Below are 12183 nucleotides of genomic sequence, written 5' to 3' on the forward strand. Positions count from 1 at the left end.
ACAGCTGTGACATTTTCTGGTCCCATAGTGTTCAGTGCTCATCTGTGCAGCATCGATGGAACAGTTTGCTTGCTTTGCTTGAACGTTAGAACTGGTTACACTGTAATGGCGGCGCGGTGGGTGGAAACATGCAGATTAAGGGCCAGTAATATTATTTTAAGATCCCCTTCCAGCAGAATCTGATATTTTTTTACATGCTTGCAGAGACAGTTTGGGTGCCAGAAAATGTTTTATTTTTATGTTTTAGTTTATGTTTTTATTTTTTTCGAAGTGCAAGCTTTTGAAAACAAAAATGAAAATCTCTGCAGACAATGACGCATATTACGTGTTCAGTCTGTAGTGTTTCATCGCCATCTACTGGCCTGGCAGCAGAATAAAGGGTTTTTAGTCGTTTTTGTGGATTCGTATGAATGGGGATCGTTTTGACAATGGTGTCGTCTACATGCAGAAAACTCAAAGGAAAAACTTGTCGTGTAAATGTACCCTTACTGTGTAGAAATGGGTCAAGTAGAAACACAGTGTTTGAACAGGATGTGAGAACATGAGCAGGTGATGATAAACTAACTCTCCTCCAGTATATAAAGATAAACGGGGGCTGCACAACGCAATATCCAGACATCGACATTGATCTACTGAACTGGTTTGTGTAATGAAAATGCATAATTGAACCATTTAACCTTTTTAATAATTATTTATGTATAATTCTGTTTTAAATTCTGTGCAGAGTTCAGTATTGTTTGAGAAACAATGGCGGTCTGGATTGTCTATCTATCTCTCGGTCTTCTCGCAGCTTTGAATGTTTCAGGTAAGAGCATTATTCCACGTTTCACATCATAACTGATATTTTACTACTATAGCACACCTGGGACTCTGTAATGACTAATCAGAAATGGTCTAATATAGTATGTACCCTAAAATAAAGTTTGTTTCTTAATTATTATCATAACAGTAAGACAATAAAAACAACATGTATACAATTATATCAGCTAAAGTTATAGATTGTTATAAATGTATTTGTATTAATATTATTTTGACAACAAAAACATCAGCAAATGTATGTGTTAATCCGTAGTATATTATTATTATTGGTAGTAGTAGTAGTAGTAGTAGTAGTAGTAATAGTATAGTACTTCCACTACTACTGCTGCTGCTACTAGCAGTTCTGTTTTAATAATGTAGTATTTCTTTCTTTTTAAGTGGAAACGAAGCCTATTGGAAATGAACGTTGTCGCGGTAAGGTTTCTGTAGTTTCTACTTCTCTTGTCAGTGTGTGTGTAAAGTACAGTCCAAAAGTCCAAAACCTTTGCATTTCTCTACCTTAACCAGTCAACACGTTGATCTCACAGTGATCTCTCCATATGATTTTCAATGCACGTTTTCCCCCCCAGTTTTTTTCAAGTTTGGTGTCGCCATTATGGTGATCAGTGTTTGCTTTAGTTGGTCAGTTTGAGTCTTGGTGTTTTAATGCTAGTTTTTCTCTGTCTGCTGGAACTGTGTGTTATGGCAGGAACAATAAGAGAAAATGTGATCAGATGATGTCAACTACTTGATGATGACGATAACTATAAAATCATCATGTAGTGCTCTGATCAGGTGATCTCTTCTAGACCTTCATATGTGTTATAATTTTCATATAATTGATTATATTAATATTTCAACAGAATGACGTTCAACAGTATTTAAATAAAACAATCTGTATATTAAAAAAAAAAACTATAGGCCTACATTTCAAATATTTTTCATTGAGACACTCAAAATTCAAGAATCAGCACATGAATCTCAATGACTGTGACATGCTTTATGACGCAATGCATTTCGGGAGCCACTGATGAGTTTTGTAAGATGCACCCAGAATGCATTGCGGCATGAACCATGTCACCTTTATTGAGATTCACATGCTCATTCTTCATTCATGTCAGTGGCAGAGGTTACTTAGTGGCAGAGGTTAATTAGTGGCAGATGTTAGTTAGTGGTTAATTAGTGGCAGAGATTAGCTAGTGGTTAGTCAGTGGCAGAGGTTAGGTAGTTGTTAATTAGTGGCAGAGTTAAGTCAGTAGTTAGTTAGTGGTAGCGGTTAGGTAGTGTCAGAGGTTAGTTAGTGGCAGAGGTTAGGTAGTGGCAGAGGTTAGTCAGTGGCAGAAGTTAGTCAGTGGCAGAGGTTAGGTAGTGGCAGAGGTTAGGTAGTGGCAGAGGTTAGTTAGTGGCAGAGGTTAGTCAGTGGCAGAGGTTAGGTAGTGGCAGAGGTTAGTTAGTGGCAGAGGTTAGGTAGTGGCAGAGGTTAGTTAGTGGCAGAGGTTAGGTAGTGGCAGAGGTTAGTTAGTGGCAGAGGTTAGTCAGTGGCAGAGGTTAGTTAGTGGCAGAGGTAAGTTAGTGGTTAGTTAGTGGCAGGGTTAGTTAGTGGCAGAGGTTAGGTAGTGGCAGAGGTTAGTCAGTGGCAGAGGTTAGGTAGTGGCAGAGGTTAGGTAGTGGCAGAGGTTAGTTAGTGGCAGAGGTTAGTCAGTGGCAGAGGTTAGTTAGTGGCAGAGGTCAGTCAGTTGCAGAGGTTAGGTAGTGGTTAGTTAGTGGCAGAGTTAAGTCAGTAGTTAGTTGGTGGCAGAGGTTAGTCAGTGGCAGAGGTTAGGTAGTGGTAAGTTAGTGGCAGAGGTTAGTCAGTGGCAGAAGTAAGTTAGTGGTTAGTTAGCGGCAGGGTTAGTTAGTGGCAGAGGTTAGGTAGTGGCAGAGGTTAGTTAGTGGCAGAGGTTAGGTAGTGGCAGAGGTTAGTTAGTGGCAGAGGTTAGTCAGTGGCAGAGGTTAGTTAGTGGCAGAGGTAAGTTAGTGGTTAGTTAGCGGCAGGGTTAGTTAGTGGCAGAGGTTAGGTAGTGGCAGAGGTTAGTCAGTGGCAGAGGTTAGGTAGTGGCAGAGGTTAGGTAGTGGCAGAGGTTAGTTAGCGGCAGGGTTAGTTAGTGGCAGAGGTTAGGTAGTGGCAGAGGTTAGGTAGTGGCAGAGGTTAGGTAGTGGCAGAGGTTAGTTAGTGGCAGAGGTTAGTCAGTGGCAGAGGTTAGTTAGTGGCAGAGGTTAGTCAGTGGCAGAGGTTAGTCAGTGGCAGAGGTTAGGTAGTGGCAGAGGTTAGTTAGTGGCAGAGGTTAGTTAGTGGCAGAGGTTAGGTAGTGGTGAACGGAGGAGAGTCTGCTGGAGAAAAGAGAACGAGACAGAGATCGTAAAACAACAAGAACCAACATGGGCTCTGATTTGTCTGATTTGTGTACCTTTAAATGAAAGTTATTTAATTGCATAAATGGTCATTAATGAAAAACTAAACAAACAAAAAAATAAACAAATAAAACTTCCATTTAACAGCGTGTATGAACGGGTGGGCTGCCTATGGATGCAGATGCTTCAAGGTTTTTTATGACCGTCTAACATGGATTGATGCAGAGGTATGATACATTCAGCTTGTAATATGACATACAAATCATATAAGTATATTCTTGGTTAAATACAACTTAAGCTCTGTAAACATCTGTGCCACCTGTTAATTATTGCAGGAAAATAATTTCAACTTGTTCCTCAGTTTAAAAACAAAAATATGTCCACAGTAAAGAAATTACAATGGAGTTCTGGGGGCGAACAAACATCACTGTGATAAGAATACAGACACGACACATTTCATATTGTCATGAGAGGATCACTAAATATATTTTAAACTTAGTATATGTGAAGTTATATCTAATCTTATGTACCATATAACAAGAACCTTTTATAGAAAAGTAGTCTCACCTCTAAAGACAGAATAAGGCAAAAAATATACTACATGAGTAAAAATTATTTCAGTGTTAATTAAAGGCGTGTCACAGATTTTGGAATATTAATTTAAAGCTATACATTAATTGTATACATTTATGTTTGCTTATGTCTCTACAGAAATTTTGTTTGGACTTGGATGGGAACCTTGCTTCTGCACACAGCAAAGAAGAGTACGTTTTTCTACAGAAGTTGGTTAGATACGGAGCTCCGAGCGTAACTCGTGCCTGGATCGGAGGTCATGATGCTCTTCAAGTATGCAAATATTATTTTGATTATGCTTTTTGTACTACTGCACAGCAAAATCCCCAGTGTTAAGTCAACACTGCTAAGTAAGGAATAATGTACATTCAGCCGGTTGTTCTATTTATATAAACCAGACTATTACTGACCAGACTGACTTTATTTCTGTCAGACGTCAGCAGAAGTTCTCATGATGGTGATCAGTGTTTGCTAGTTGGCCAGTTTGACTCTTGGCTTTTCATGCGAGTCTGTGGTCTTTGTTATCCACCTTATTTTCGAACGTGGAAGTAAATATGGGTCCAGTTTCCGTTTTTTGTGCGGCACTTCCGTTTCCTTGCTTCACTGGGCTAACTAACTATATCGATCGCGAAGGATTATGCAGAGTATTTTGACAGAAAAATGTTACACATGCCATAGCAGATGAATACAACAAAGAACTAAAGCCCCGCCTCACCCAGTTCGGGGTTGAAACACTCATGCATCTAGCTGGCAGAGTGCCAAAACTTCGCCGGCGCCTTCAGCCCCGCCCGGTCGAGCCAACCCTGGATATGCATCTAGAGGTATTTTGTCATTGTCAATGCCATCAGAATGCAACCAAAGCAGAGGATAGCAATAAGTAGATGGTTATAAATAATTGTAAATCATATAAAATAAATGCCATGATCACTAGATTTTATAGGTGTTACTTATGCTTTTGTTAATGGTGATCAGCAACCAAATAATGTGGAAGTTACTGCCTTTTGCCTTGGCATGAATTCTCACTTTTTGCTGACAATACAAAGGCAGAGTACAGTAACTGAAAAATAGTGGTCAAAAGTCAAGTTTGAGCTCAAGTTTTTTTTATATAATTTTCATTACTAAAACATCTATTTGATAGATCAGGTCTTGTGTTCACGAAATGAAAAGAACAAACATACGGTCGCTTCGGTGGTTTATTCAAATTTAAAGCTTTTAACCTTTCTTTTGTACCAGTTATTATGACAACCTCTAACTGCACAAACAATCCCGGTCTTCCTCGAAGCCATAACGATGAGTTAGTTGTTACGAAGACTTGTTTGATTAACCGCTAAGGTGAAAAGTGAGTGACTGGAAGTGCCTGACCGGAAGTCTCGCACAAAAGAAACGTCAACTTGCTGTGTCCGTATTTCCGTTAAAAATAAGGTGAATAGCGTTTACTAAAACATCATTTGTTGGCAGAAACAAAAACAACTGAAGATTTTTCCCCATAATTAAAAAAAAATCTAAATTTAGATTTGTGTGGAGATCATGCAGATTTTTGATGTTTGTGGAGTTGTTTAATCATCCTCTGCTGAGATCTTCACAGACTCAATGTCTTCTTGTATCTTCAGTTGATTTCATCTAAAGCTGTGGCTGAAGTCAGTTGTAGTTCTTGTGTTTCTTTTTCCTTCACTGATTCTGCTTGTTAACAGCAGGTGTTCATCACTAATGCCCAATCATCACTTAATTAATCACTTTATTATCTCATTAACTTTAACTCTTGCAACGAGTTAGCTCGAATAAATATTAATAATAAATCATAACTTGTTATAATTGATTATGAATATTTGGATCAGTTAATAGAATTACAACTTAATGTAGTAAAATTACAATTACAATCAACCCACCTGTCTATCCCGTGAACACTTAACATTAATTGTTTATTAATTCTATTCATTTCCGGGGAAGGAAAATGTCTTTCTTACTATACAGTACTACTAAGACCCTGTAGTCTAAATCTAAATCGTAAAGTAAACTCTGTTGCAAGCAGAGAATCAGAACCAAATACGTATTGTGCACAAGTTTTATTAACTAATTCACAAACATAACCAGAAGCAGGAAATGGAACTATGGGAAAGATCTGATGAAAAGAAAATAACCATCAGCTTATCATTTTTTTAGAGTACCTCATTAAATGTATACCTGCATGGCCTTTACAGCGGAAACATTTCGATGGTTCCATGAGTCTCAATCGATTTCTTCGCCATTGAATGAAGAAAAGTTGGTGAACTTGAGTGGTTTGTTTGACTCTGTTCTGGTTGAAGGTTTTCTGTCTCTCCATGAGCACATGGCTGAGCACATGCAGATTGTGTCCTGTCGGCCATGGGCCGGAGAGGCCACTCAGGCAACCAAGGAGTGAGGAAGTCGGAAGAGTTGATGGTTGCCCGTTCAGTGATGGTAAAGTTTCAGTTTTCTTCTGAGTTGGATTGAAGAAAATACAGTCTGACTCTGTTGGGAGAGTGAAGGCATAGCAGGCTGTGGTCACGGCCCATGGTGGGGGTCCCCACAGACATCAACCCGAAGAAGCAGCAGTGAAGGCCAGAAGAAGAGAGAGCGGGTCACTGTGAATTTGTCTCTAATTAAGCATGAGAAAGGCCCCACCTCTCCGGGTTTGCTTGACCAATGAGAAGGGTGGAATTTCCAAGCGGGAAAATTCCTCTGTGGTGGATTTATGAATCTTTGTTCTAAGCGTGCTCATTTGCATGTGCAGCTGGATTGGTGTAAAGATTATTGTAATGCTAATATGTTGCGCAGCTATCAACATATCATGTACACAATTCAGATTCAGATTAATTTTATTTAAACAGGGACAATGCACAAAATAACATTAACCTTGTATCAAAACAAGGAGAGATGCATTGTGCCAGGTTATAGCACAAGTGCTATTTTCCGCCCGTAGTCCCTTGACAGATCAATAAGACAATAAGACAAAATTTCATAAAAGTAAAATACAAAACATTCAAATATACAATTTTACAACTACAGTCACACTTAATTTCCAATTAAAACTATCATATGCTCAATTGTTCCCCCTTCCTTAAACCAAAACACACACACACACACACACACACTTCATAAATGTGTACAATTTTGTTGTGACAGTAACCATGCCTTTGTCAAACTCGAAAAGGTTAGAGGATTTGTACATGTAATAAGGTGTGTAGGAAGAGTATTCCACTGAGTTATGGCCACAAAAGAAAAAGTTGTTTTGCCAAATGAAGTTTTGCGATTGGGAATATTGCACTCTCCTCTAGTGGCTGACCGAGTAGCTCTTTTTTTTTCTGAGTTGAGCGTAATAAATTTTTTTAAAGCAGCACTCAGTAGCTTCGGGATTTCTTCGCTGTATTCTCGCTTTTTGCTCGCAGGTTTCTCTCTAGAGCTCCCCCCACAGCTTCGGAATAGATATTTGACAACACTGTTGTAAAAACTCGTTGGTGATTCTCAGACACCAGAGGCTAGTAGATCAACGACATCAAAGCAGATGGGACTCTTTAAAGATTCTTTAAAACGTCTTCTTCATTCGGGTTCGGACAGCGTGAGGGAGCGCAATAATGACAGCATTTTAGCAGATTTCTTTTGGCCGTAAAGCAGTTGTTTACATCGCGAGACCTGATATCACGCGAGACTTCCTGACGCGGCGGCCGGCGGCCCGCCGCCCCAAAGTTGCAAGTGCGTATTTTTCCGCTCACGGGCACCAGGGGGGTGCGAAACGACCACCATTCAACCCGAAATAAGTATTATAACCATTCCAATGACTCCGAAGCTGTTCAGTTAAGGTAAAAAAAGTTACTTAGTTCACCTTTAAAGGAGGAGCGACAGCATTATTAATGATTTTAAAAAGTAAGCAAACATTTGAATGCATTATCAAATTTCCAAAATTTAAAATATTATACTTAGTAATTATTTTGCAGTGGTGATATTGACGCGTTTTTTTATCATGGATCTTAAGTGCTGTTTTATATAATGATTCAAGTGCGCTTAAGACTGTCTTACCCGCTTGTGACCAACTTGTCATGCAATACAAAAAATGTGGAACAATCATTGCACTTAAGTAAGTATTTGATGCCTCAATGGTAAGAGAGTTTCTTATATATCTGTAATTTATAAGATTAAATTTTAGTGTACTACTCAATCTTTTAACATGTTTTTTAAAACTAAGAGTTGGGTCCAGGGTAACACCCAAATATTTGAATTCATCCACATTTTTAATTGCATGCCCATTTACTAAAACCTCAGGACATTCCTTCAGTTTACATCTATTTTTAAAAAACATGGTTACCGTCTTTTCAGTATTCAAAGTGAGACATGAATTATGTAACCATTCAACAACCTTATGCATTACATTTGTTAATTTTAAAGCAACATCTGTAGCATTCTTCCCATGAGTGTACAGCACAGTATCATCCGCATACATTATTATATCAATATCATTACATACTAGTGGAAGGTCATTTATATATATACTAAAAAGCAGTGGCCCTAAGATTGACCCTTGCGGGACTCCCATGGTACAGCTTTTCAAGGGAGATAATGTGTTGTTGATTCGCACGCACTGATGTCGTCCACTCAGGTAAGATTTGAACCAGTTTTGTGTATTTATTGAAATATTGTAGTGTGCCAATTTGCTTAATAGTATCTCATGATTAACCGTATCGAAAGCCTTGCTTAAATCAAGAAAAACTGCTCCAACCACTCCACCTTGATCTAAATTTGTTTTAATTTGTTCAAGGAAGTAGCAGCATGCTGTTTCAGTTGAGTGTTTTTTCCTGAATCCAAATTGCATTGGGTGTAAAAAGCCATTAAACTCAAGGTGAGCAATTAGTTGTTCTACTACCAACTTTTCAATGACTTTTGAGATGACCGGAAGGATGCTAATTGGTCGGTAATTGCTAACCTCTTGTTTGTCACCAGATTTATACACCGGGGTCACAATAGCAAGCTTTAAGGCACTAGGAAAGATGCTTTCTTTAATAGATTTATTTAATACTTTAGTTAAAGGAACAGTCAAAGATTCTTTATGAGTTTTTAAGAAAGCAGTATCAAGACCATAAATGTCCTTTGCTTTGCTATTAGTTAGTGTTGAAAGTATTTTACTAACCTTTATATCGTTTGTGGGTGTCATAATAAAACCAGCATCACAGACTAAGGAATAATTAAATGTTTTTTTAGTAAAATTTTGACCCAGTTTCTCCACGGAATTAAAAAAATAATCGTTAAATTCTATTGCAATAGCTAAGCTATCATTTTGAATATCATTATTTATTTTGAGCTGTATGCTTTCATACTTGGGATTATCCTTGCCAGTTAATTTGTCAATGGTCTTCCATAGTTGTTTACTATTCCCTTTTGCTTCTCTAATGATTTCAAGAAAAAAGGATGCTTTAGCCTTTCTAAGCTGCATTATAACCTTATTTCTCAGACTTTTATAAATTAAATGATCAGTAATTAAACCCGATTTTAAAAACCTTTTTAAAGAGGCATCTCTTTTTTTCATTAGTTGCCAGAGATTACTATTAAACCAAGGCAATCTATGTTTAGCTCTAGGTTTTCTAGTTTTTGTTTCTGTATATCTTGCTATTATATCTTTAAGGGCTGACATTATTTCATTGCATGCTTGCTCACAAGATTTATTTTCAACAGTGTCCCTCCAATTTGTTTGCTTTATTTCATTCTCAATTTGTATTAACTCTTTCTTTGGAATAAATGACATAGTGAGATTACCTTTCATTGTGGTTTGGTCCCTGTACCTTGATTTAGTCAGTTTCCTAGCAGCTAAAGTAAGATTATGATCTGACAGGCCAGTAACAAGGTTATATATTTTAGTTATCCTTTCTGGTGTATTTGTAAATATTAAATCCAATAATGTTTGGGAAGATTTAGTTATTCGTGTAGGTTTATTTATCTTTTGTACCATATTAAATGTTTTTGCAACATCCTTAAGCTTTTTTCTGCGTGATTTGTCAAGCCAGTTTAAATTGAAGTCACCCATAAGTATAACTTCTTTTCTTTCATGTTGTTTAAGGATTGCAGATAAACAGTTAAAAAAATCATTTGTGGCAGTAGGTGGACGATAAACTGCAAAAACAACAAAAGACATTTCGGGGGACAATGTAATCCTAACCCCAATGCACTCCAGGGTGTTTTCATTCATATCTATTTGTTTGCTTAGAATGCTCTCCTTAACATAAATTAAAACCCCACCGCCTTTCCCTTGACTTCTGTCTCGTCTGTACACCTTATAACCCGGGATATTAAATACAGATAAAGGAGTTGTAGGAGTTAGCCAGGTTTCAGTGAGACACAGATAGTCAAGGTTTGAGTCCGTTAGCAAATGTTCCAATTGTTCAGTTTTTGATACAACGCTGCGTATATTCAAATGTCCACCAAAAACACCTTTCGGTTTTGTTTTCGGGTTCCATAATACACTCGCATGGTTAACAGTCTGAAACAGTTTTGTTTGATGCTGCTTGATACAATCATTTTGATCTTCAAAGTACCAATTTATAGAGACCAAACATGGTATAGGTGAGGTTACGTTGACCATTGGTTCTATCATAAAATACACAGTATAAAAAAATAATAGAATTAAAAGACACTACACAAGACAGTAAATCATTCACACAATTTTCTGGGACGCATGTTCATTTATAGATCAGTTTGTCTATAAATGAATGCAGCAAAGTCTGTTTTGAAGGTCTGTTTCTGTCTTCTATATGGTCTTTGTCTTGTTTCATGACCACATTTTTAACAGCAATAAAACCAACTTATCTGATCGTAGGCATGGTAACCAAGACCCTTCTTGCCCTTGTTGGGGGAATGGGACCATAGATCCCAGATTGAGTTTTAAAGATTATTTGTTACATATAACAAATAATTGTGTCTGATTTGTCTGAGTCGTTACACTCTGATTATAGCCCTGTACGGATAACACTGACATTCTGGATTCTAATTCTGATTCTTACCCCTGTAAATGTTGCAAATACCTCACGACCACATTAGAAACAATTACCGTTTGAATAGGGCTTAAGACTGTGTAGAGTGGGACCATATGTGCTATGAGCAGAGATGATTTAACACTGGGGATGTTACTGTGTGGGCATTTACAGTTATATTCACATTCAATCTTTTTTTCACAATGCATAAAGATAGATGTGCTTTTATAATTTTTGGAATAGTTAGTTTAGGGCATTGCCAACCATGAGATGGGCACCGCTCACCATGATCATGTCATACTTGAGTGTTTCTATTGTGAAACTTGATGTAAAATAGATGGCTGATAGAGATAATTGAGCAATTTAATTGAAATAATTTCTGACATTTTTAAAGTGGAGATGGGGTTAGGGCTCATGAGGAATCTTCTTTTAGATGAATAAAGATACAATTAACATAAACACAATGTTCTTTTTTCTCTTCTGTTCACAGGAGGGAACTTGGCTCTGGAGTGATGGAACCAAAATGAACTTTGAATACTGGTCGCCTCACGAGCCCGATGATGACTGGTACAATGAGCGCTGCCTTGAGATGAAATATACAAGTAAGTGCTTTTAATGTTCACAAACAAACATTATTTAGTTTTGCATAATATACAAATGATAAAAACAACATTTTTTTTCTTTCTTGCAACAGATGGCTACTGGGATGATGACGTATGTACTGTAACAAAGTTTTTTGTGTGTGCGAACTGAACCAGCATGTGAAGAATCAATAGAAGAAACAAGCACCTTTAACTCATTTACTTTCCTTTAGAAATGTTCAATGGAGGTAATAAATGTCTTTTAAAAAAAGGTTAATTTAGGTTGTTGGATTGTTTTTTTGTGAATGCTATGTTAATTGACGCCTGTTAAACACCATTTTTATATATAATTTGGGTATCACTCCACGGTCTCTCTTTTCTCACTAACACAACTTAGAATAACTAATTTGGCATCCTAAAATGGCACTAAGAGTAATAATAATAATAATAATAAACAGGTTTTGTGGCTCAGATAAGGTCCAGTTGTGGTTTATTTCTTTGCTCTTGGCTGACATGTGGCATTGCTATGGCCTGCTTGTGGCCCAGATCTGGAAAACAGCAGCGGTTCGCCCAAGGGCCGTCATTCCACGCTGCATGAGGGCCAGATCATCTTTCCACATGTGCCAGATGTGGGCCAGATCATCTTTCCACATGTGCCAGATGTGGGCCAGATCTGGGACGTCACAATGTTTCTATGTGGGGAGGAACTAAAAATAGCCACTGACCAACTGAAACCTGCACTAAAGTCAATGGCACAATATTATTTTTGTTAATAGTGTAACAAATAGTGTGTTAGTAATGTGCACCTGGCTCCACATTGCATGTACAGGTGCTGGTCATATAATTAGAATATCATCAAAAAGTTGATT

General features: G+C 37.6%; 1 protein-coding gene across 1 annotated transcript; it reads left to right on the forward strand.

The window, feature by feature from the left end:
- Window positions 1–617: 617 nt before the first annotated feature.
- On the forward strand, window positions 618–11730 carry LOC311281479 (galactose-specific lectin nattectin-like). Its single transcript, XM_084394444.1, has 7 exons — window positions 618–640; window positions 725–805; window positions 1198–1233; window positions 3337–3416; window positions 3901–4035; window positions 11224–11335; window positions 11428–11730. Exons 2-7 carry the CDS (start codon window positions 748–750, stop codon window positions 11484–11486), a joined length of 480 nt encoding a protein of 159 aa, XP_084250570.1. The 5' UTR covers window positions 618–640; window positions 725–747; the 3' UTR covers window positions 11487–11730.
- Window positions 11731–12183: the final 453 nt, after the last annotated feature.

The sequence above is a fragment of the Rutilus rutilus genome (genome assembly GCF_951802725.1).
Source record: "Rutilus rutilus genome assembly, chromosome: 1".
NCBI classification, from domain to species: domain Eukaryota; kingdom Metazoa; phylum Chordata; class Actinopteri; order Cypriniformes; family Leuciscidae; genus Rutilus; species Rutilus rutilus.